Source organism: Rhincodon typus, chromosome 8 (assembly GCF_021869965.1).
Source record: "Rhincodon typus isolate 14 chromosome 8, sRhiTyp1.1, whole genome shotgun sequence".
Lineage (NCBI taxonomy): Eukaryota > Metazoa > Chordata > Chondrichthyes > Orectolobiformes > Rhincodontidae > Rhincodon > Rhincodon typus.
The window spans coordinates 6,504,395-6,531,592 of record NC_063339.1 but is presented as its reverse complement, the minus strand read 5'-3'; the positions used below and the strand labels follow the sequence as shown (position 1 = coordinate 6,531,592).

General features: G+C 40.2%; 1 protein-coding gene across 1 annotated transcript in view; it reads left to right on the top strand.

The window, feature by feature from the left end:
• Nucleotides 1–27,198, top strand: part of ttc7b (tetratricopeptide repeat domain 7B) — a 301,097-nt gene that overhangs the window by 114,380 nt on the left and 159,519 nt on the right. The window contains exons 7-8 of the mRNA XM_048599973.1: nucleotides 6,197–6,280; nucleotides 11,383–11,487. Coding sequence (XP_048455930.1) covers nucleotides 6,197–6,280; nucleotides 11,383–11,487 — 189 coding nt within the window. The remainder of the gene's footprint in view (nucleotides 1–6,196; nucleotides 6,281–11,382; nucleotides 11,488–27,198) is intronic.

Here is a 27,198-nt window from a genome sequence, read left to right as displayed (position 1 = left end):
ACTTGTTTGGTGGATAAACATTAACATGGGTCCTTTGAGACAAATGCCATGCATCAGTGTTCATACTTCTGTATTTCTTTGTATTGTCAAGTCCTAGAATGAGACTTAAACAAAAGTTTCAAGAGTTATTGACAAGTTAAACCGGCACTTTACTGATGACCATTGGTTCTGTTGGGGGACATGTCACAAATCTCCAGAAGGATCGTCAGACTTTTTTTGACATTTGCATGACCTTAATTTTATAACACAGCTCCTTGCTTGCCTTTCTTTTTGACTCCTTGCATTTTCTCAAACCAACATTACAGGTGTTCAATCCTGTTACTGACTCTTTCTCACAAAATAAGTAGCGGAAGAATCAGGAATTGAACGATGATTGTACATAACTAAACATCTGTAATCTAATTGTTTGCATTTAATCACAATTCCTGGCCTAATTTGTGGTGCAACGATTTGCTAACCTTCAGACTGTCACAATAAATCTGTTGGAACTTATTTGGCACTTTACCTGGAGTAGAAATATTTTTCAAAGTCATCTGCTATGTCTTTTTTTGAGAGAACAGAAACATTTGTGTCAAATTAATTATGGCTTTGAGTTCACCCAATGATGTCAGAGAGCATACTGTATGAGGGAGATCTAACAGTCTGTGTACATCAGAAAGAATATATTAATTAGTTGGAAAGGGCTACCAGAGGATATGGGGAAAGAGAAGGGACAGGAGTAATAAAGTAGATCACTGCAATTGAGTTGATACCAGCACAGAGCGATGGCTCAGTGGTGGGGCTTGTTCCATGAGTTGTCTAATGTTGACCATTAATTTGGCAACTGACCAGCAGGTATTTATAATATAAAGCAGCACCTCTGGGAAGCAAAACTAGTTTAATGTTTTGGATTGATGTAAATGTTCTTATGTAAAGGCATTGACTTGAAAGACTAACCTCGTTTAGATGAAGTTACAACTGTAGTATTGTGTGCAGTTCTGGTCACCACATCACAGAAAGGACCTAATTGCAGTGGAGAGAGTGCAGAGAGGATTTCCCAGAATGTTGCCAGGGCTGGCGAATTGTAGCTACCTGGAGAGGTTGGGGTTGTTTTCCATGGAACAGAGAAGGCTGAGGGGCGACATGATGGATGCGTACAAAATTGTGAAGGGTAGAGATTGAGTAGACAGGAGGAACGTTGAAGCAAATTTAAAAACCAGGCTCATAGATTCAAGCTAAAAGGCAGAAGGATTAGAGGGGACATGAGGAAAATCTGTTTACTCAGAGGATGGTAGATGCCTGGAATTTGCTGCCTGAGTTAGTGGTGGAGACAGAGATCTTAAACTGTTTTAAAAAGAGCCTGGATCTGCACATTAAGTGCTTTAAATTGCAGGGCTATAGCCCATGTGCAGGAAGTTGGGATTAGAAGGGGCATCTAAGTGCTTTTGGGTCAGCATGGACAAGATGGACCAAATGGCCTCCCCTCCTCCTGTGTTGTATCATTTCTGTGGTTCTATGGTTATTTCTCTCTCTACAAATGTTGCCACATTTGATGAGCTTTTCTAGTATCTTCTGGTTTTATTTCAGGTTTCCAGTATCCTCAGGTATTTTTCTTTTATATCAAGTCTCACTCAAGGGCTTGTGCATAAAATTCAAGTTTGACACTTCAGTGGGTGTTGACAGAATGCTGCACTGTTGGAGGTGCAGTCTTTTGGAGTGACATTAAACTGGGATGCTGTCTGCTTGCTGGGTAGATGCAAAAGAACCCCTACTACTATTTCAAAGAGAAGCAGCAGCGTTATCCCCATTGCCCTGGTAGATGTTTCTCTCTCAATCATCATCAAAGATGAGTATTGTCTGGTCATTATTACTTTTTCGTCTGAGAGTTTTCTGTGCACAAATTGGTTGCTGTGTTTTCTATGTTGCAACAGCGACTACACTTCAAAAGTACTCCATTGGCTGTAAAGTGCTTTTATAATTTCACTGATCATGAACAGCATAAATAAATACAGGACTTTATTTTTATAAAGGAACACTCTGGGAATATGTATTTTGAGCTCTGTGGACCAAATGTTAAATTTTATATCGACAACTAATGGTAACCATTTTACACCAAAAACTAGATCCAAAGAATGCTTTAACTGCAGTAAAAAAAAACCAGAGCACTTCACAGAAGTCTTATCAGACTAACTTTGATGTCACTCAATCTCCATAGTAGGAAATATTAAGGCAGGTGACCAAAAGCTTTGTCAGACATGTAGGTTTTAAGGATGATCTTAAAGGAGGTGAGAGAAGTAAAGAGGCTTGAGGAGGGATATTCCAGATCATGGAGTCCAGGGAGCTTTAAAGCATGACCACCAGTATTAGAGTGACTCAAATCACCAGTTCACAAGAGGGCATAAATAGCGCCATGCAAAGCTTTTCTAGGGTTGTAGCACTGGAGGATATCTCTGATATAGATAGTGTGGATGGATTTGAAAGAAACAGTGAGAATTTTACAATAAAACTCTTGTGAACCACTGTAGATCAGTGAGCACAGCTGATGATAGATCAACTGGCCTTGGTGCACATTAGGATATCGTAGCAAAGTTTTGGATGTGTCCAAGTTCACAAAGGGTGAAAGATGGGAAGCTGACCATGAAAGCATTAGAATAGTTGAGTCTAGAAGCAGAAAATACACAGATGAGTGTTCCAGTATCAGATCGGCTGAGGGTCTGTTATTTGGCTGCATTTACGCTGGAGTTGTAGAATTGGTCCTCACTAGTAATGTTTCTAAAGTGCCTAGGGAAGGACCTGTCACTTCACTTTACACTTAAGGCTGGAATAGGAATTGGAATGGAAAAGGATAAGATCTACTTGCCATGGTCCCTGTGTGAATCAACGACATAGAATTGGGAATGGTATGCTAAGTGAATGTGAAGAATTGGGCTGCATTAAATGCAGAATATCAAAAGTGATAATCTCTGAATTGTTGCTGGAGCTGCTTGCCAATTGACCTAGGATGAAGCAGGTTAGAGTGTTAAACCTGTAGCTGAAAGAGTGATGTGGGAAGAAGAGGTTTTGATGCATCAGGCACTGGCATCAGTCATCAATCATCAGTAAAGTGTGAGCTATTCCCTTGGGATGGGCTCTATTTGAACCATGCTGGGTCCAGTATCCCAACCAGTCGTATAACTAGGGCTGTGGACAGGCCATTAAACTCATGGTGGGGTCAGGTTAACAGAGAATTAGAAATCTACAGAGCAGTGTAGTGATGCAGGTAAAGGCAAGCAGAATGGGACAAGAAGGAAGAAAAAGTTCAACACAAATGGCACATCAGCAAATAAGATCATTACAGGATACAGAGATGAAAAGAAAAAGTTAAAAGTTCATTTTTTGAATGCACAAAGCGCCTGCAATAAGATAGATGAACTAGTACAATAGAGATGTTCTTTTAGAGCAGAGATGTCTCAGTGGTGGACGGTGGTCTGATTGAGGTATACCACATTCTGAGAGGCATAGCCTTATGACACAGGAACTGTAAGCCAAATTAAATCAGGCTTGCTATCACTGAATTCTCAACATAATGAAATTATAACAGTTATTGACCGTCAAAATTGCCCAATTGTTCCTAACCAGGAGATAGCAAGAATTGCAGATGCTCAAATCAGTCAATACAGTATGGAGCTGGAGGAATACAGCAGGTCAGGCAGCATCAGAGGAGCAGGAAAGTCGATGTTTCAGGTCGGGACCCTTCATTAGTCTTGATTATTGACTGTTCCTAACCAGACTTTTATGAAAAATAGATCTCGAGCACCAAGTTGAGAGCTTAACAAAAATTAACAATAATTGATACTGTAACTTTAGCAGAGCAAAACTAAACAACAAGGTAATCTAATTAAGGTCTTATTTAACCCTAATCTTTGATCTTAACCCCACTCTTGCATGTAGACACAGAGATATTTTAAAAATGTAATTTGCTAGTTTGATAAATGATTCAACAGTGAGTACCAGGAATCCTTGAACAATGGATTGTATTCTAGCATATAGGATTGTATCTTGCTTGAATTCTGCAGTCATTGGTCAATGAAAACATCTTTCAGGAGGCTCAGAGGTATATTCACTTATTTCTTATATAATGCAGTCCTTTTCTCAGGACATTCAATAATTATTTAACTGAATATTAAACTAGAAAGTTTAAAATTTAATCACAGCTTCCCATTGAGCAACTTCTGAACTCAAAGCCTTCTGCCCATAAAAGCAGTTCAGTTTACAGCTTCTCTTTTTCAACATTCTGCATGGTTGGCTGGCCAGGAACGCCCTCCTCTTGATTGACCAATACCCCATCCATCTAGCTGCCAGTCCTGGAGAGTAACACATCCTGGTGCCGGAATGTCTGCAGTGTTCTTAGAACAATAATTAACCTGCAGTTACTTTTCCAGGCCAGTTCTCATAAATAAACATCAGTTTGTTTGCTCTCTCTTCCTTTCCAAAAAAAGATCAGCTGTTCCAAGTTCAATTCTAAATTTCAGCTCACAGTTCCAAAACAAAAGTGAGAGAAATAACAAAACATAGTGATGGTTTCAAAAATAGGGTAGATAGAGAGAAACTTTTCTCTTTAATAGAGGAGTCAATAACTGGGAACAAAGGTTTAGGAGAATTGGAGGAAAATCTACCCAGAAGGTGGCTGTTACCTGGAACCCACTGCCTAAAATGGAGGTAGAAGCAGGAATTCAAGAGATTTAGGAACTATTTGGATGAGCACATGAAACGCCATAGCATACAAGGCTATGGACCAAGTGTTAGAAAACGTTGATAACTGACAAGGACATGGACATGGACCGAAGGGCCTCTTTTCAAGATGTAAGAACACTATGACTCTGTGACACCTTTGGATTCTATGAAATAGCTTCGGGATAGTGGATGCACTAGCAACATATTCCAAAACTCTTCAGATTCAGGAATGGTTCCATCAGACTGGAAATTAGTGGAAGGTTACGTTGCTTTTCGAGAAAGACTGGAGAGACAACATGGGAAATTACACGCCATTTAGGCTTATATTAATTGTTGGAAAAGTGCTGGAATCAATTATTAAGAAGGTCTTAACAAAGCACTTGGTAAAGCATGGCATGATTAGAACAAATCCATATGGTTTTATTGAAGGAAAATCCTGTTGGACAAGTGTACTGAAGTTGAGAACTTAAATAATAAGGTAGATGGAGAGGAACCAGTAGACGTAGTATACCTGGATTTCCAAAACGCAATAGGTAAGATGACATACAAAACATTGATTCTCAGGATAAGGGCTTGTGGAATTGAGAAATATCTATTAACGCAAACAGATTGGTTAACAGACAGGGACAGAGTGGGCTTAGAGAATTTTCAAATTGGCAGACTGTGAATAGTGGAGTACCACAAGGGTCAAAATATTCACAGTTTACATTACCCTCTGTCATTTGATCAAAACCATTTTTTTTCTGATGATGCAAGACTAGGTAGAAAAGTAGAATATGGGAAGAGCCAAAGTAACTGCAAAGAATATAGAGAATAAAAATGATTAAGGAAGAAGGATGATAGATTGATTATAATGTAGGGAAAGTGAGAAATTATTAGCTTTAATAAGAATATAAAAGCACTTTTTTTTTAAAGGTGCGAAACTTGTAAGCATTGATGTTCAGAGAGTTGGGTGTGCTCATGCAAGGCACACAAGCAATGAGGAACACAAATGGTACGTTGGTCTTAATTGCAAGGGGATTGAATTACAGGAGCAAGATTTGTCAGAGTTGTACACTGGTTTGGTGAGACCACCTACGGAATACCTTGCGCACTTTTGGTCTCCACATTTAAGAAAACGGTTAATTTCCATTGGAGTCAGTACAGCAAAGGTTCACTTAATTACTCCCTGAGATGAGGAGATTGTCTGTTTTGAGAAGCTGAGGAAACTTGGTTTATATTCTGTGGGGTTTACAAGAATGAGACACAATCTAATCGAAAAGTAGATTCTGTAGGGGCTTCACAGGGTAGATGCATAGATTGTTTCTGCCATTCAGGGAATCTAAAACATGGCTGTACAGTCTCAGGATAAGCGGTCAATCACTTAGGACATTGGCTCATTGGCCTTTGGGTATTACATTTCATAAACTGAACAGAGCCTTTGAGAAGCTTTTGAGAAAGTGGACTGCAGAAAGTAAATCATTTTGAAATGTAGATGTTGTTCATCGCATTTTTCCAATTCTAGTGCTTGGAACGAGCCATGAAGTTTACATTTGAAGAATTTCACCTTTGGTACCAGTTTGCATTGTCCCTGATGGCTGCTGGCAAGGTAAGTACAAGCTCAATAAGGCTGAGCTGATTTTTAAATCAATTCAAATAAAATTTTAACTATCAAAAACATTTAGTTCTTTGACTCTGTGGCATTCCCTCTAAGGGAGTTCTGTCCTGTCATTTCTTGAATAAGATGTTACATCAAGGCCGTTCCTGCTTTCTCAGGTGACCATATAAGGTGCCACTGTACTATTCACTTCAGTAACCTGGCCAATACTTAACTTTACATAAATTTCACTGAAGCAGTTTTTTTGTTACTTATCTCATTGCTTGTGAAACTTAATGTGTGCAAATTGGCTGCTACATTTTCTCCAGAGCAGTAGTGATAGCCCGTGGCAAAAGTATTTGTTTTATTTCAAAAGGCTCCACAGTGATTTTTCCAAATGCTATTTTTGATTTTCAGGTCCTATGTTTTCATTATGTCTACTCATTTATTAGGTGATGTAGTCATGTCCTTTCTGTAATTGTGTTGACATGTGGAACATTTGGGCTTCCACAGAAACAGAATTAAAGGAATTTATGGATATCTTCAATAATAATCAACTGTCCATTAAACTTAAAACCACAACACACAGGGAAAGCATTAATTTCTTAGACGTCCCTTTATTTAAATCGGGACAAGACAACGAGCATAGATTAACAACAATTAAATGACTGACGGGCACGTCAGCACACAACAAAAACCATCACCTTACTAAACCCACCTACCATGGACCAATGGAGTCACGGCTAACGAGTTTCCATCAATAGGCAAAAGGCTAGATGATTTTACTCAGGCTGTTGCTACCTTTCTTCTGCATCTTAGATCTCAGTCTCAGATTTAAATTCGATGATGAAGCCAGTGTTTATTACAATTGGAACCACTGCATACTTTCCAAATAATCTAGTGAATTTATAAAGCCTTAAACTAGAGATTCCGTGTCCATTTGGAAAGAATTAATTGCCTCCATGATTTGGAGTTTTCTCAGGGCCAAGTTAGTAGTTTTGTTGTGAAAAAATTACAACTGTTCTTTCCCCATTGCAGCCTGCCCCTCCCTCCCTCTCCAAGCCCCACCCCACACCAAAATGTGCAGACTTTTCCAGCTTGCAGCCCCTCGATCCTTCCCACAGCCATTTCGCAGGCATTTTGTCTCCCCAAACTGTCTTACACCTGCCTTCTCCCCTCCACTCTCTACTCATGAATCGTAAAAGGCTCCTGGTCAGAGCAAAAGGTGGCTTTTGCATTGACTCTGGTCATGATTAAAGACAGCCCTCTATCCTGGCTTCGGCGATAGGTGGACCCAAATCCTGCCCTGTTCCTGGTCTCCCAGCCTCGGCTATATGCGGCCCCCAGTGACTCCCTTGCTGTTGTCATTCACTTTGCTATATTTTGAGCACGTTGGCAGCTACCACAGCAAAGGACTGACCCGTAGCGTTAGAAGCAGCTGCTTACTATTTTCTTCCATTCTGTTTACAGGGCTAACTTCTGTCTGATTTGTCATTGCCATGAGTAAATCTTTCAGGACGGTATTGCCCACCGTTTCTGTGCACTTAGAACATTGGTGACAGCACTTCAGAAGCACTTTGTTTCACTGAAGGACGCACTTTAGGACGCCCTGAGATTATGAAACACAATTTATGAATGTAACCTTTCTTTTGGGGTTGGAGTATAAGAATAGGGAATAGTTTTGATCCCCTTATTTAAGGAAAGATATCATTTCATTGGAGGCAACTCAGAGAAGGTTCATGAGGGTGATCTCTGGTATGGAGGGATTGTAATGTCAGCAAAGGCTAAACAGGTTGGGACTTGCTGAAGTTTTGAGGAATGAGAAGTGATCTCATTAAACATATGGGATTCTAAAGGATCTTGACAGGGTAAATGCTGAAAGGATTTTTCCCTTCATAGCTGAGTCGAGGACCAGAGGGCATAATCTCAGAATAAAGGGGCGCCAATTTAAGACTGAGATGAGGAGGGATTTCTTCTTTCAGAGGGTTGTGAGTGTCTTGGAACAGAGTTCTGTTGGGGCAGAGTCCTTGTGTATATTTAAGGCTGAGATAGATTCTTGATCAGTAGGGGTATCAAGGATTATAGGGAAAGGGCAGGAAAGTGGACCTGAGGTATATCAGATCAGCATGATCCTATTGAGTTACTGACATGTGAACTAGTGGAAACAGAATATCCTTCTTTACCTTGTCAAAATTGTTCATAACTTTGAACACCTCAATAAGATCACCCCTTAATCTTCTCTGTGCCAAGGCGAATAAACCCACTTTCTCTAATCTTTCCTTGTATCTAAAATCCCTCATTCATTATGTCATTCCAGTAAATCTCTTTTGAACTCTCTCCAGGGCTTTAACATCCTTCCTTCAATCAGGTGCCCAGAACAGAACACAGTACTCCACATGTGGTCTGACCAATGATTTGTGAAGGTATAGCATCACTTCCTTGCTTTGATACTCTATGCATCTATTTATAAACCCAAGTATTCGACAACTGTTTCAACTTGCCTGGCTACCTTCAGAGAATCATGCACGTGAACCCTGAGGCCCCTTTGCTCCTGTAATCCCCTCAAAGTTGTACCATTGAGCCCTGTTTTTTTCTCTCCATGTTTCTTCTACCAGACTGCATGATATCACATTTCTCTGTGTTAAAATTCATCCACCAAGTGTCTGCCCATTTGGCCAACTTGTCAGTATCCCTCTGAAGTCACTCAGCATCATCCTCACAATTCAGCTTTCTCCCTAGCTTAGTATCATCTGCAGATTTGGAGACTTACCCCTCAACACCTGAGTTGTTTATGTAAATCAGGAAAAAAAGATGCCAGCACCAATTCCTGGGGAACGCTGCTTTCACTCATCTCCAGTCTGAGAAATGCCCATCTGTACTACCCTCTGTTTTCTGTCTTGTAGCCAACTTCTAATCCATGCTGCCATGCACCCATCAGCCCCAAACCTGTCATGTGCTAACCTGTCATGTGACACCATATCAAATGCTTTCTAAAAGTACAAAAATCCAACATCCATACCACTACAGTTATCCACTGCCAGTGTCATCTCATCAAAGAGCCCAATTAAACTTGTTGGATGTGATCTGCCTTTGACAAAACCATGTTGACTATCTTGTATCAAGTGTGTATTTACCTTATCCCGTATTATGGCCTCCAACAGTTTTCCCGCTATTAATGTCAAGCTGACAGGTCTGCAGATTCCGAGGTATCCATTCACCCTTTCTTAAACAACGGTGTCACACTTGTAATCCTCCAGTCCTCCAAGACTAACCCTGTGTTCAGAGAGAACTGGAAAGTTTTTGTCAACAGCTCCAAGATTTGCTGTCTTACATCTCTCAGCAATGTAGGATACATCCTACCTGGGCCTGGCAGGTGCCTATCTGGTATGCTGCCAGTCTTTTTAGTATCTTCTCTTTATCCATCACTACACTACTCCATTGCTCAGCACTCTCGTTTTCAACTGGGCCATTGTTACCATTTTCTAATTTGGTAAAGGTAGAAGCAAAGTATTTAGTTAGTATCTCTGGCGTACCCTTTGCTTCAATGAGCAGCTTTCCATGCTAGTTCCTTATATGAGCCCCTATGTATCCATTGCTAATCTTTTACTATTAGTATGTTTGAAGAACATTTTACTATTGGTTTTAGCACAGCCTGCCTTCCTTTCCTAATGCTTTGTCTTAGTCTTCCCTATTCCTTAGACTCTCTCCTGCATTTGACAGACTGTTCCTGTTTTCTGTTGGTATTATTGTTCCAATATGCTTTATATGCCTTCTTTTTGTTTCTTTCTTTTTCATCAATACCCTTAGTCATTCAGAGTACTGTTGCTTTGGATGCCCCACATTTATTTTTCATGGGTATGTACCTAACTTGCACCCTATTCATCTCTCTTTTGAAATTCTGCCATTTTTCATCCACTGTTTTTCCCGAGTTTTATCCACTACATTTTGTGCATTTGCATACATGCAATTTAACTGTGCCCTTTTCTCTTTCCTGCTCCTTGGGAAGTGACCATTTCTTTGCTCACAATCAAAACTCAAGCCTTCCCTCACTTCCTTTTTCCCGTTCCCCATCTTCTCTCTTTTGCTGTCTCTCTGATACTTCCAACACTAGGCCCATTAATCCCACCCCCACCCCGTACAAGTATTAATCCATCCCACGGCACTATTTATTCTCTCAGCCAGGAGATTAGTTTCATTTCTGCTCAGGTGAAGCCCATCTCTTCTGAACAGCTTTTACTTTTCTCAAAAGTGATCCCAATGTCCTGAAATTCGGAACCCCTCCCTTCTATACCATTCCTCAAATCATACATTTTCCTCCCTGATCTGCCTTTGCCGCATGATGAACTTTGTGGCTCAGTTATTATTTCTGAGGTTACTATCGTGGAGGTTCTGTGTTTCAACCTACTCCCTAACTTCTGAAACTGATCCTGCAGGAGCTCCATGCCATCCCTCCCCATGTTGTTCATTCCCTCCTGAACTACAGCCACTGGTTGTTCACCATCCCCTTCTGGAAATTTATCCAGATGTTCCATTATGCCCTGAACCTTTCCACCCGGGAAGCAACAGACCATATGGGACTCTCAATCTCAGCTGCCAACTAGCCTGACTATTTATCGAACTATTGAGTCATCTACCACTACTACCTTACTATTCTGCCTACCAGCTTCTCTCTCTTTTTCCAGTGTAGCCTCCGGTACCTATTTCTTACAGTCTTGGTCTTTGTTGTTGCTCATTGTGACAAAAAGGACAGCCTGTTTGCACACAGTAAGGCCTCAGAAATAGCAATGAAGTAAAGACCAAAATGCCTGTTTTAGGCATCGGGTGAAAGATTAATATTAACCAAGATAACAGGTAGAGTTCAGTTGTCTTTGTAGAAGATTCCTTTGCCACTTTGAGAGTTTGACCAAGTCTAGAATTTCACATTTCATCTGAAAGATGGCACCTAACATCCTTCTGTGCTGTCTAATTCGCTAATACGAAGTGTGTTAGTTGGCAGTGAAGCCTCTCCTGATTTTCTTTCATTTAGATGGATATGATTCGGATAAGGAAGGGAAATGAAATATAAATTGAATAATTTTAAAATGAGGTATTTAACTGCCATTTTCTTTCTCTAGTCTGCCCGGGCAGTAAGGGTGCTGAGAGAATGTATAAGGCTGAAACCCGATGATCCCACAATACCACTCCTTGCTACAAAGTTGTGCATCGGATCTCTTCACTGGGTACGTCATGAATTCTCTGTTCTAATGTACTATTTTTGGTTTAATTTTCAAGTACCTATCTTCTTTCTCCGTTCCTAAACCCTTCCTATTTTGGCACCTCCCCTAGCCTTGCAACTCTGTGAGATCTCTGAACTGCCCTAATTTTGGACTCTTGCCTATCTCAGATTTTAATCGCCTCACTATTAGTCACGCCTTCTGCTGCCTAGGCCCTAAACTCAGGAGTATTGTTCTAAACCTCTCAGCTTCCCTCTTCTCCTGAGCCTTTCTGTGCTATCCTACAATGTATCCTTTCCTCTATCCTAGCTTCCCCTTAATTTCTCATGTCAGATTTTGTTTAATATGGCTCTTGAAAAGTTCCTTCAGATACTTTACTACACTAAGACACTGTATAAATGCACAATGTTTTATTCACCTGAGTGCTTCTGCACTTTCTGGACTTCTTCCTGCCGCCTGTCTACAATGACACTTCATGACCACATTAGTACCTTTCCCGAACACACTCTTTCCTGTTGCCTCTTGCTGCATATATTGCATCTCCTTCCTTCTCCCTTTTCATTAGTATGTCACTACTCTCGCTACGAATGCTCATCTGTTTCTCACTTCTTCTGTGCTCAATGCTACCAATTATCACTTCTGCTTCAAGCGTCAGTAGTTTATCCTCTTGCCAAATGCTACTCTCCCACAAGCAGTCATACCTCTCCACTCCACGCGGCAGCCAGCCCCTAACAAAAGTCTAATCAGTGTGCTATTCTCCTCACACATTTGGATCCTTCCCTTCCCGCCACCTTCTATCCACTTCCCAATTGCCTCCGGAGCCTGAATCCCATTCAGAATTCTGTAGTACCCTTGCTTGGATCAATTTGTCTACACCTGTAACATTCATACCTTATCACTTCCAGTCCCGGACTTCAAACGCCTTCATAATATAAAACTCAAACAATCTGCCCTCCCATCATTGCAGTTTCCAGACCTCCCCACTGCTGTATCCTACCCCTGCTGGTATGCTGAACATTTCACTACTGTACAACAGATGCATTTGCAAGTGACATCTACTAATGGAAAAACCGAGTAGAACTGGTTTGAGAAACAATGGAGGATTGATGAGAATTCTTTTGCAAGTTTACTTTCCCTTTTTGACAGAATGTTAGAAGTGCTGATCAGAATTTAAATGTGAACAGCAGTTGCTCTATAGGTAGCAAGTCATTTTGTGAGATGGCTATGAATCTGCGCACTCTCCCTGGAGTTTCATTCATTTCAGAACCCTTTGTAGACCAAAATAATGATCTGTGTGGCAGGTTTGAGCTGCTCAGCATTCTATGAAAGTCGTTCTTAGACTGAAGCTCATTAAATTGCAGACAGTGTTGCCACTAGCGTTTCAGTGCAGAGGGCCAAGGCCCATAGAGCATAGGTAAGTATGGCTGGCTCTCACATCAACTCTGCTGATTCTTAATCTTCACTGCAACTTGCTGATACTCAGAATGAAGCTCTTTGCTAGGTGGGGTTAAAGAGCCCAAAATAGAACCATGGTGGAGAAGGGCAAATAAGCATGTCACAAACCAGAAAAATCAAAATCTGCATATGCTGGAAATCAGGAACAAGAACAAGTTGCTGGAGAAACCGTTCTGTAAAAGGGTCACTGAACCCGAAACATTAACAGTACTTTCTCTCCACAGATCTCTCTGCCAGACCTGCTGAGTTTCTCCAGCAATTTGATTTTTGTTTCTGATGTCACAAACCAAATCAGGTCGATGAAATAACAGGCTCACATTTTCTAATTATTTAATACAGATATGTAGATAAATGCATTGCCTTTTGTGAGATTTTGCCAACGGGGACATATACCATTTTTGATATGAGTTTAATGCTATATGAGCTAATCTTGACTGTGGTCTTGATCTAACTTGTAATGTAGTTAGTCTTGCAGAGGAGAATGTAAGCCTCCCATGCACTACGACAGAATTTAGAACTTATTGTCATATGTACTTTTTCAAGAAAAATACAATGAAAACTGTCATAAGTTGCCTTACCATGGCGCCTCTATTAATGACAGAAGTCATTAGAAAATTCGTAAGTAACAATAAAAAGTAAATTTAAGACAAAAGTTCATCACAGTCCATTTAACGGCTCCTGGTTTCGGAGGAAGCCGATCAAAAGACGAAATATACAGCCAGAATGAGACCATGGGACAGAACCGACATGACAGGCCACTGGAAAAACTGGGCTGAAAACCTCCACTGAAGAAAACCGCCACTGGAACAAGGCCGCCACACTGGGCCATCGGAACACCAAGCCAAAAGCATCTGCCGAAGAAATTGCTGCCAGGAAAAGACCGCCAACCTGGATGAAGACGCCCCACCGGGCCGTCGGCCAGAAATATTCACCGGAGATAAAGCCAGACCACCAATGAGACCACAACAGCAGGCGTTACCGCCATGCCAGGAGACCACTCTGCAGGGCAAAGACTGCCACTCCAGACAGCCAGAAGTCACCCCGACTCTGGATAAGCCGTTAAATGAAGATAAGATGAATTTTGATGTTTTAATATTATCTATACTAATTGGAAACAGAGGAAGAAAAAGAAAAAATTGTAAAAGTATACAGAGTAGATGAACTACAGGCTCCTGGGCTGAGGAGACCTCACACTGTACTATTACTCCACTGTCGCCATCTTTCCCCAACTTTCAAAACAACTTCTACTAATAAATCCTTTGTTTCGCCAGCATCCTCTCTCCTCTGTTACATAACATCCCCCACCTTGCTACACTGAACCTTCCCTACAGGCATACAAAGGCACACAATAGATTGGTATACATTGCACCCATTTTCCATGCATAAAATGGGCAGAGCGTAAACCAGTTTCTCACCCAGTGTATCCAGATAACCCCTGGTGAATGTGATTCACACCAAGAGCCAGAATGTCAGTGCAGGCACGTTGGTACTCCTGCTGTGCTAGAACTCTTAAGTGAAACATGATATCTAGCTTCAAGTTGAAGTGGTCAGCTGGAGGGTTGCAAATCTTTGGAATTATCTACTTCAAACAATAGTAGATGCTCAATTGTTGAATACGTTTAAGGCTAAGATAGATTTTTGTGTCCCAAGGAATCAGGGGCTATGTGAAGCAGACAGAAAAGTAAAGGTGACATCAGAAATAGTAGGAACTGCAGATGTTGGAGAAATTCTGAGATAACAAGGTGTAGAGGTGGATGAACACAGCAGGCCAAGCAGCATCAGAGGAGCAGGAAGGCTGACGTTTCGGGCCTAGACCCAGGGGTTATTTTTTCTTTTTCTTCTTTCCAATTAGAATAGTTAATATTAAAACATCAAAATTCATCTTATCTTCATTTAACGGCTTATCCAGCGTCGGGGTGACTTCTGGCTGTCTGGAGTGGCAGTCTTTGCCCTGCAGAGTGGTCTCCTGGCATGGCAGTAACGCTTGCTGTTGTGGTCTCATTGGTAGTCCAGCTTTATCTCTGGTGAATATTTCTGGCCGACGGCCCGGTGGGGCGTCTTCATCCAGGTTGGCGGTCTTTTCCTGGCAGCAATTTCTTCAGCAGATACTTTTGGCTTGGTGTTCCGATGGCCCAGTGTGGCGGCCTTGTCCCAGTGGCTGTTTTCTTCAGTGGAGGCTTTCTTCAGAAGAAGGGTCTAGGCCCGAAAAGTCAGCCTTCCTGCTCCTCTGATGCTGCTTGGCCTGCTGTGTTCATCCAGCTCTACACCTTGTTATCTCAGAGGTGACATCAGTGTTGGATCAGCCATGATCATTTGAATGGTAGAGCAGTCTCAAGGGCCAAAGCAGCTTACTCCTACTCCCATTTCTTAGGCATGGTGCAGGGAGCCGCAGAATTATGTTATTCAAGGAGCCATTTCGTTCATTGTGTCTGCACCAGCTCTCTGACCATTTTGACGTAGTGCCACTCTTCTGCCTTTTTCTCAAAACAATATAACTAATGCTGTCTCAAATACCTCAATTCAACTTGCCTGCACCACGTCTTCAGGCAGTGAATTCCACTTCCTTACTGTGTAGAAAAATGTTATTCCCTGTTGCATTTGCTCCTTTTGAAAAGCAATTTAAAACTGTGCCCTCTGGTTCTCAATCCTTTTACAAGTGAGAATAGTTTCTTCCTATCCAAACCCCCTCATGATTTTGAAAACCTGAAGCCTGAAAATTACTCATCAACCATTACTCTGTTTCATATACTTCAGTCAATTTTGTTTCCAAGTTCCTTTTATTCTATGCCTGTGACTTTCCTTACACATCTGTTATGTGGGGCTGTACCACATGCCTTTTAGAAGTCCATATACACCATGTCAACAGCCTTGACCTCATCAACCCTCTGTGTTACCTTTTAAAATATTTCAAGTTAGTTGGATACAGTTTTCATCTAATAAACATATGCTGAGTGTTCCAAATTAACCCACATTTTTCCATGTGACTTTGAAAATAATCAATTCATGGGTTTTGCGCAACGCTGTCTAGGCCAGCATTTATTGCCCATCCTTAATTGACCAGAGGACAGCTTAGAGTCAGTCACATTGCGGGGGATCTGAAAGTCACATGTAGGCCAGACCAGGTAAGGATGACAGATTTCCTTCCCGAAAGGATATTAGTGAACCAAGTGGGTTTTTACAAAAATTGATATGGATATGTGGCTGCTTTTTGTTCCAGAACGTTACTGCATTCACCTTTCACAATCTGTCATGTTGGGATTCACACCCATGTCAGCAGAACATTAGCCTGGGGTTCTGGATTATTAGTCTAATGACATTCCCACTAAACACCATCTATCCTTAATTCTATTCTTAAATCTACCCTGAATAATTGTTTCTAGAAGTTGCCTCACCGCTAAAGGTTAAGCTGACTGATCTGTAATTGCAAGGCTGGTCTTTACAAACTTTTTCAAACAGGGGCATAATGTTTGCAATCCTCCAGTCCTCTTGCAGCATCCTGAATTGAAGGAAAATTGACTCTTATTTATCCATCATTGTTAGATTATTGCCAGTATCCTCCCTACCGCTTATACCATTACTACCCCAATTTATAGTTGGGTCATTCAAATCTGCCATTTTAAGTACTCAGTGATGTTTACATGTCTTTGTAATTGCCTTCCAATTTTTTTCTGTATATCCTTCCCATTAGTTGGTCTATAGATCAAACCAAGTAATGTAATCTCACTTATTTTCTTACTTAGCTGTAGCTTAGGGGAAGCACAGTGACTCAGTGGTTAACACTGCTGCCTCACAGTGCCAGGGACTCGGGTTCGATTCCACCCTCAGGTGACTGTCTGTGTGGAGTTTGCACATTCTCCCTATGTCTGCGTGGGTTTCCTCCTGGCACATCAGAAATCAGTAGTCTATGGGTCTGGCTCCCATGTGGCTGACATGCAATGTGGCTCACTCTGAACTGTCTTTTCAAATAGCCTAGTAAGCCTGTAAGTTCAAGGGCAATTCGAGATGGACAAAAAATGCTGGCCTTACCAGTGACACACTCATCCCATGAAAGATTCAAATACCTTAGTTCTGAATGGTGTTAATATGACTCTAAATGATGGATTGCTGTAGGTCCGAACAGTCTAAATCTAAGACCGACAAAATTAGCAAAGTGGACCAGAGGTTGGTATTTTCTGCATTAGTACATTGCACAATGTATCTGTAACAGTGAAATTAATCATTACTTAATTAGTTTCTCTTCTAAGTTAACGCTGTTGAGAAGGGGAGAGGGTAAAGTTGTTAATGCAGTGAAATAAAACACCTGACTGATGTTATAATTGGTTATGCATCCTTTAATTTATGATAATAAATGACTTCTGTCTCGTGTCATTTACAGCAACAATTTAATTACCTCTTGGGACAAAGGGAACAGTTCTAATGTTTCATGTGATAATTTCAGCTTTTCAGATACAAGCACAAGCTTCCCCTCCCCCATTAATTTTTGTTTTACTCCCTGAGCTGACTGGCTGAGTTGACATCACTCCTACTTCTGAGTCAGAAGTTCAAAGGTTCAAGTTCTCTTCTGGAAACTTGAACAGATAGTCCAGGCAGGTATTCCAGTGAATGGAGTGCTGCGCTGTCATGAGGTGCCATTCTTCCGATGAAATGTTAGATAGATTTTGTCTCTCTGTTCAAGATTATAATCATAAGTGGTACGATAGGAGTTCTCCTGATAATGTGGTCATCTTCACTAACTTAACCACCTATTCATACCATTAGTGACTTGCTACAAGCAAGTTGGCTAATACAATGGACCATCAGAGCATAGCCACATACCATCACAAAAGTTCACTGTCAGCATAACATTTTTAGTTTATTTGGAGAGACATGATAAATGAACAAAAGTAAGGGAAGAATTAGCAGTGAACGCTCAAACCAGTAATTAGACAGTATAAAAATAAGTTTAAATGTTTACCTACGTGACATTGAACACATCAAGATACATTTGAGCTCAGCAGGAATTGTCTGTGCACTTTTAACTTCTGCAAAGTTGTGTTGAATCCTCAAGAAAGGATTTGGTACAATGCTGCCTAAATTCATACACAAGCAGAATTGATGTAAGAATATAAGAAATAGGAGCTGGAGTAGGCCATCTGGCCCCTCAAGCTTGCTGTGCAATTCAATAACATCATGGCTGATCTTTTCGTAGGCTCAGCTCCGCTTACCTGCCCGCTCACCATAACACTTAATTCCTTTACTGTTCAAAAATCTCTCTATATTTGCCTTAAAAACATTCAACAAGGTGGCCTCTACTGCTTCACTGGGCAGGGAATTCCATTAATAGCAGTAATAAAAATGAAGACCTGGTTAAGGCATCGATGAGCACTCCTGTATATTACTGAGAAGCCAGTATGTCAGCTAGCAGTGAGTATTTGGTCATGAAATTTACTGAACTGTTTTGAGTCTACTGACCTCAACCATGCAGCAGTGAGGCTTGTAAAACTAAGCATGCGAGGAATATCAATATTAATACAACATTTTTTACAAGAAAATTAGAAGGAAAATGTAGTTATGGCTAATGAAAGCCTTTTAAACAGAAGTGATCAGTGTTATAAATAAAAAGAAAGGGTAATGGTAGACATGTTGCTAAATTATTTGGTGTCAGTCTTCACAACAGAGGAAGAAGGTAATATACATCAAATTCTAGAGAAATTAGCAAGAATTTGAGATTACTTAATAACAGCAAGAAAACAGCATTAAAAATAAATTTAGTGACACTAAAGACTTGCAAATCCCCAGGATTTGATGTTTCACACCCCTGTTTTAAAGGAAGTAGACGAGAAAATTCCAAGTGATGTAGGCATAATCTTCCAAAGCTGACTTGATTCTAGAATTTCCTTTTAGATATATGCCATTATTTGAAAAAGGTGAGAGAAAGAAACCAGGAAATTAAAGACATGTTCGTCTGACATACGTTCTTGGGAAGTTATTCAAACTTATAATTAAGAACAGTGACTGAGCATTTTCAGTTATTTCAGCTAATCAGAAAGAATCAATGATAAGTCACCATTGTGGTGAAGGTAGCAGTGACTATTTAATTTTCCATTCAGATGGAGGGAGAGTAAGGTGGGCCGAAGACTATTTTTTTAAAACTAAGATCAATCTATGAAGACATGAAAACACCTAGCTAAAATGAATTGGCAAAATAGATTAGATTTAGATTTAATAGGGATCAGTAGGTTCAACAACTTAGTTTCAATAACAGTCCAGCCAGACATTTAATGTATCATTAACAGAATAATTACATTCCATGAGGAAGAAGAATTCCAAGGGGAGGCCAAACTAAAAAGTTAAAGAAAAGCATTTAATTATGCCAAGATTGGTGACAGGTCAGAAGATTGGAAGCAGTGTAAAAGACAACAAAAAAATTAATAAGGCAGGAAGCAGAGTACACGATAAAGCTAGCCAGAAATATGAAAACAGACAGTAAGATTTTCTACAGACTTTTTTAAACAAGAAAACAGTTAAGGAAGTGAATGTTTGTCCTATAGAAAGTGAATCTGGGAAATTAATGATTGAAATAAGAGCATAGATCAATTAAACAAAGAATTTGCTTCTATCTTCCCTATAGACAATATAGTGGCATACTAGAAATAGCTGTGAATCTGGAAATGGAAGGAAGAAGGAACTCAAGAAAATTACAATCACCAAGGAACTGGTACTGAGTAAATTGTTGGAGCTGTGAGCTGACAAGTCGTTGGGGCTCAATGAACTTTATCCAAAGTTCTTAAAAAAAAAAAAAAAAAAAAGATGGTTAGTGAGATAGTTGATGTATTGGTTTTCATTTTCTAAATTCCCTTGATTTGGAGAAGATTCCACTAGATTGGAAAATAGTGAGGATAGCTCCTTTATTCAGAAAGGGAGGGAAGCGTATGGCGTAATGCTGCAGGCCAGTTAACTTTACATCTATTAAAGGGAAGATGTTATAGAAGAACACTTTGAAAATGCAACGTAATCAGGCAGACTCACCAAGTTTTTGCAAAAGGGAAGACAATTTATCAATGTTAATCAATTTATTACAGTTCTTTGAGGAAGTAACATTTACTAAGGATAAAGGGAAACCATTGGGTATACTATGCTTAGATGTCTGGAAAGCATTTAATGGAGCGTCACATCAAAAGTTATTGTACTAAATAAAAGCTTATTGGGTGGAGGGTAACGTATTAGCATGGATAGGATGCTAGAGTAGTGGCAGTGTTACTGGATGAGAGATTCCAGAGGCTCGTGCTCTGGGGACATGGGTTCACAATGTTCTGTATCTGCTAGTAAAATTTTAATTCTATTCATAAAATCTGGAATTTGTGGGGATTAAACTAAGGGGACAGGAACCTGACGGTTAGCTCAGAATGGAAGGAAGTAAGTTGATAAAATGAAGTAAAAATGTGGCTAGTGGAATTAGAAGGCACACAAAACAAAGGGGAGCATCAACGAGGCTTAGAATGTGGAATAATATTGAAGAGACAAATCTAAGGGCACTTTACCTGACTGCATGTAGTATGTAACATGATTTGAAGGCAGAAACCGTAGTGGGCTGTGGGACATGGCATTAATTAGTAGATTAGAGAAGGCACTCAGCATGGATGATGCAATAATCATGGGTAACTTAATCTGCATATTGACTGGGCACTAATGAGCACTAATGCTGCAGAGAATGAGTTTCTGGAGTGTGAGAAGAATGATTTTCTGGTGTCATGTAACGAAAAAAAAAAAGTAATCATTAATCTTAACCTTTTTTTTGAAAGAGTGTGTAAGGGTGATTGACTGTAAGCTGGTAGAATTTGGCATTATGTTTGAAAGTGAGATAGTTTAATCTAAAGCCAGGGTATTAAATCTGAATAAAAGAAAATTGTGAAGTGATAAAGAGAACATTGGATATGATGGATTAGGGTGACATATTAAAAAATATAACAATACATATGCTATGCATAATCATTACAGAATTATCATGTAGCTCATAGCAACTATATAGTCCTTCAAGACTCAAAAATCAAAATACATCAGTCAACCATGGCTAGCAAAAGAAGTGAAGGATTGTGCAAGCTTAAAAATAAGCTCATAAAGTTGTCAGAAATAGTAATACAACTGAGGAATGGACAGATTTTAGAATGAATCCAAAGATGATGAAATTGATAAAGCAAGTAAGAAATGAGATATGAATGTCAATAGCAAAGTACGTAAAAGTGGACTGTAAAAGCTTCTACATGTACATAAAAATGAAGCATTTCACTAAAACAAAGGTAGGTCCAATGCAGACAGAGTTAGAAAAATTTTTAACAGGGAATAAAGAAATGGCAGAGATAGTAGGAACTGCCAATGCTGGAATCTGAGATAACAAGGTATGGAGCTGGATGAACACAGCAGACCAGACAGCATCAGAGGAGCAGGAAAGCTGACGTTTTGGGTCTGGACCCTTCTCCAGAAATGGGGGAGGGATTTGGCCTCAAATAAATAGAGCGGGAGGTGGTGATCGAAGGTGGATAATGGAGCAGATAGGTGGAGAGAGGACAGACAGGTCAAGGAGGCGGGGAGGAAGCTAGTAAAGGTAAGTGTAGGTAGGGAGTTGGGATGGGGATTGATCAGTGAGGAGGGAGGGGCGGGTAGGTGGGAGGGAAGATGGACAGGTCAAGGAGGCGGGGATGAAGCTAATAGGTAAGTGTAGGTAGAAAGTGGGGGTTGGTCAGTGAGGTGGGAGGAGCAGATAGGTGGGAGAGAAGATGGATAGGTAAAGGAGGTGGAGACAACTGGGGTGCTGGTCTTGGGATGAGGTCGGGGGGTGGTGGGGAGATTTTGAAGTTCGTAAAGTCCACATTGAGACCATTGGGTTGTAGGGTTCCTAGGCAGAATATGAGGTGTTGTTCCTCCAGTTTTCGGGTGGCAGACAAGCTAAATGATTACTTTGCATCAGTCTTCACTGAAAAAAAAATACAAGTAATCACCCGGAATTAGTGATCTAGTAATCATTTAGAATGAGGAATTGATGGAAAATTAGTATGAGTATGAAGATTGTCTTGGAGAGTTTAATGAAACTGAGTATTGATATGCCTTTAGGATGAATGTTCCCTGCGTATTCAAGCCCCATGCATGGCAGTGACTTCCACAGTCAATGCTGCAATCAGTGTGGTGCACCAACACAACTGCACAGCTTAGAGGGAACGTTGTTTGGGACCTAATGTTCTACATCCCAGGGTGTTGAAAGAAATAGCATGACGATAGTAGATACGTTAATGATCATCTTCAAAAATCTGCAAATTTAAAGGAAACAAATGTCACCCCATTACTTTAAAGGCAGGGAAATAGAGACCAATTCATGTTACATCAGTAGGAGGGAAAATGCTAGAATATATTACAAAGGCTATGATAAATTAACAGTTGGATAATAATGATTCAGATTGGGCATGGTGGATTTGTGAATGGCAAATAGTGTTTGGCAAACCTGTTTTGTGCTGTTACTAACAAAGGTAATAAAGGGGAGAGTGGACTTAGTGTATATGGATTTTCAGCAGGTACTTGATAGTGCCCCTGCAAAAGGTTGGTTAGCAAAATTTAAATGAATGGGATAGGAAGTAATGTACTGATGTGGATTAAGGATTGGCTAATAGGCAAACGACAGAATAGAAGTAAATAGGTTTCTCTCATATTGGCAAGCTGTGAATGGTGGGGTACTTCAAGCATCATTTTTGGACCTCAGACATTCACAGCATCCATCAGTGATTTGGATGGGGGGATTAAATATATTATTTTAAAGTTTACAGAATTCATAAAAATAAGTGGGAAATATGCTGTGAGGAAGATATAAAGCAAATTCAAGAGATTTAAAATAGACTTTGTGAGTCAGCCAGAACATGGCAGATGGAAAATAATGTGAAAATTGTGAGGTTTAACTTTGTTGGGAAGAATAGATGTGCTGAGTGTCGGGAACACATATATACTTATGTGAATTAGAATATGGACCTGTTAGGACATTACTAGGTTGAAAAGGATTTGCCATGTGATTTCTCGGAACCAAAAGTCAAAATGTTAAAGGAACTTTAAACAAATAACTTTGGAAAGCAACGTCCAGCACAGTTTTTCAGCCGTCAGACCTGTAAAACCCTAATGGATCTCTACTACCATCACCTAGCAACAGACTCTGAATGGAATTACTAGGTTTTTCTTACAGACCACGCCTAGAGGCCATGATCATGTGCTGGAGAAGTTTTCAAGGTCAAGTAATACTGTCTCTCAGCACGAGTCAAAGCTTGGACCCATGAGAAGCACTGTCCCAATCTCCCCCAGTGAAGTAGTTTGAAAAGAAAAGCTGATAAACCTTTAGAAATAAGAAATCCGAATTCTTTCTCAGCTGAATCTGAAATCTGCTCTAAATATTTTTCAATAATCTGTGACTATCAGCAATCAGATCTCATCAACAGGAATTCAAAGGAGCTGTGAGAAGTCAACCCATCTTTGTCAACTGAATTTGCCCCTTTATCTACAAAGGTGTTGCTTTTATTCCCTTTTTGCTGATTTTTTTTAACCCCACCCATGATAGCTCTGCAGAGTCATGTATGTCTTTTTCCTGTCTGTGTACAAAGGGGCGTGTGTTTGGGATTAAAATGGACATAGTTTAATTTGCATTATGCCTTTGATAACCAGTTTCCCACTTTAATGAAAAATGCTTTTGCCTCTAATGTTTATTGAAAAGCCTGGTGGAAGTCTCTTTTTGTTCTAGTAAACAATAATAAAGTGAAACAAATTGACCATATTCTAGTGATTGAATAAGACATTTATGCTCTGGTGTGGCTCATGGAGTAATGGGGCTTGATTTCCAGCTCATTCTTCTCACTAGAGTCATAACAAGATTATTTCTTAAATGGTGAGAAGTTGGAAGGTGTAGGATGTATAAAGAGACTGGGTGTCTGCATCAATAAGTCTCTGAAGAAGCTAACATACAGGTGCAACAGGCAATCAGAAAGGCAAATGGTATGCTAGCCTTTACGTAGAATGTGGACATCACTGGCTAGGCCAGCATTTTTGCCTATCCTTAATTGCTTAGAAGACAGTTCAGAATCAATGACATTGCTGATCTGGAGTCATATATAGGCCAGACAAGGTAAGGGTGACAAATTTCCTTCCCAAAAGAACATTGATGTTTCAGATGGGTTTATACCACAATCAACGTCAGTTGTTATTAGGGTAGCTTTTAATTCGAGAATATACTGAATTTGAATTTTACCATCCGCTGGTGTCTTCAGAACATTAGCCTAGGATTCCTCCTAATTTGTATGTTTATATGCAAGTTACAAAAGGGAAGTTATCTCAATTAATTTGTTTATTTATTGCCTTATGTACCGGAATACAGAGAATAGCTTTGTTTGCAAACAGTACAGGTAAATCATAGTAAGCAAAGGTACAGATTAAAAAGACTTAGAGGCATACAGGTTACATTGCACAGGGCATGTACTAGGTGAGATCAACGTTAGCAAGATCAGTGTTATTTGAGGCTAGAGAGTCCATTCATCAGTCTGATAACAGCCGCGAAGAAGCTGTTCCTGAACCTGCTCGTATAAACCTAACTTAATTTTTAAGGAAATAAGTCTTGGTCTTGGGCAGGGGAACATCTATGGACTGAATTCATATGGATTTTCAGAAGGCATGTACATATAAGAAATAATTTTCTAAATTAAAGCTTATGGAATTGAATGAAAATTTTTAGGAGATTGGTCAATTGGTAGAAGACTAGAGACATTGGATAATGACATCACACAAGGATTTGTGCTGGGACCTCAACTATCAATTGTATTTATCAATGACTTAAGAGTTTTTTATTTAACCTATTTTTCTAATCAGTCTGTTCAGAGATATTATTACACACCTTTGGAGCAGGTGGGATTTGAACCCGGGCCTCCCAGTCCAGGAGTAGGGACATTATCTCTGTGCCACGAGAGGGGCTGATATCAATAAGTTAGATAACATGAACACAAATTGGAAATAGAAGTAGACTATTTGGCCTCTCAAGAAAATTGTGCCTAATTTATTGTGTTTTGAATACCACAGTCCAATATATCCTCATAAATCTTTGATTCTCTCACCTAATAGGTTTGCTATTGGCGCAAAGATTGGTGACATCGTATGTAGTGAAATGGAGTCATAAATTTACAAAGCAACATTGATGAATAAACTGGTAAAACTAGCAGAGGACTTTCTGTACACTTAGGTGAAAGATTATCCATCTTGTCCATAAAAGGGCAGATCCCAAAAACCTTTTGCACTGAATGGGGACGTAGCCTCAAAATCGGAGGCAGACCGTTCAGCAGAGAGGTTAGAAAATGTTCACAACCATTCGCAATTCCTCGGATACTGAAACAGTCCGTGTTCAAATGCAGCAAGACCTGAACAACATCCAAGCTTGGGTTGAGATGTGGCAAGTAATGTTCATGCCATACAAAAGCCGGGTAATAATCATTTCCAAGAAGACACATTCTGACTATGCACCTTGATGTTCAATGGTGTTTCAATCACTGAATCCCCCACTACCAGCATCCTAAGATTTACTATTGACCGGAAACTAGGCCAGCCATATAAATACAGTGACTACAACAGGATGTTAGGAATCCTGTAGTGAGCAGCTCATCTCCTGGTTGCCAAAACCTGTCCACCATCTACAAGGGACAAGTCAGGAGTGTGATGGAATGCTCTCTACTTGCCTGGATGAGTGCAGCCCCAACAACACTCAAAAAGCTTGACACCATCCAGGACAAAGCAGCCTGCTTGATTGGGGCCACGTCCACAACCATCCACTCCTCCCATCACTGACGCTCAGTAGTAGCGGTATGTACCGTCTACAAGTTGCACGACAGAAATTCACCAAAGGTCCTCCAACAGCACCTTCCAAACCAATGACAGCTTCCACCTAGAAGGACAAGGGAGGCAGATACATGGGAACACTACCACTGCAATTTTCTTTCCAAGCTATTCACCATCCTGATTTGGAAATTATTGCCATTCCTTAAGTGTCGCTGAGTCATCTTCCTTCAGTGTCGTTGGGTAAAACTTCCCTGGCTAATGGTGTTGTGGATCTACCTACAGCACATGGATTACATTGGTTCAAGAAGGCAGATCGCCTCCTTTTCAAGGGCAGCAAGGGACAGGCAATGCACCCATATCCCATGGGGGAATTAAAAAAACATTTGTTCCTTTAAAGCATTATAAATGTGTGCAACTCTCCCATAAAAAGCAATAGATGCGAACTCAGTGATTTTAAATCTGAGATTAACAGTTTCTTGAACAAAAACAGAAATTGCTGCAGAAACTCAGCAGGTTTGACAGCATCTGTGGAGAGAGAGAAACAGAATTAACGTTTCGAGTCCAGTGACCCTTCAGCCTTCTCTTCTGAAGAAGGGTCACTGGACTCTAAACGTTAATTCTGTTTCTCCACAGATGCTGTCAAACCTGCTGAGTTTCTGCAGCAATTTGTTTTCTTTTAATTTCAGATTTCCAGTATCTGCAGTTCTTTAGTTTTAATAATTTCTTATTAGCCAAGGTTATCAAGTGATTTAGAGCCAGGTCATGTGAATAGAAGCAGAATATGAATCAGCCATTACCTCATTAAATTGTGTAAAGGGTTCAAGGAGCTGAATCGTTCTTAGTGATTCTAAAGCTAAATGCTTCAAATTTTAGATTGTTGAGAGATCATCATAAGAAGCACTACCACTCTGTAGAATCTTGCTGCAAATAATTTGAATTAGAATTTGACCTGTCTCAATGGTAGCATTATCATCTCTAAATCAGAAGGCTGTATTTCAAGTTCCACTCCAGAGACTAGTGTGTAATGCCATCTTTAATTGTTGTTTGTGGGACTTTGCTGGATGTAAATTGGCTGCTGTGTTTCCTGACTTACAACAGTAGCTATACTTAAAAGCACTTAATTTGCTGTAAAGTGCTTTGGGGCATCCTGAAGTCTAGAGAGGCATAGTGTGAATACAAGTTTTTTTTTAATTAATACTCTCCTAGACTCCCTTGTAAATATTAATGGGAGCTTTCTGCAGTTAGTACTTACAACACAATCCCACAAATAGCAATGCGAGAAAGAACTGATATTTTCATGATAGTGGGAACTGCAGATGCTGGAGAATCTGAGATAACAAGGTGCAGAGCTGGATGAACACAGCAGGCCAAGCAGCATCGGAGAAGCCGGAAGGCTGACGTTTCGGGCCTAGACCCTTCTTCAGAATTTCTGAAGAAGGG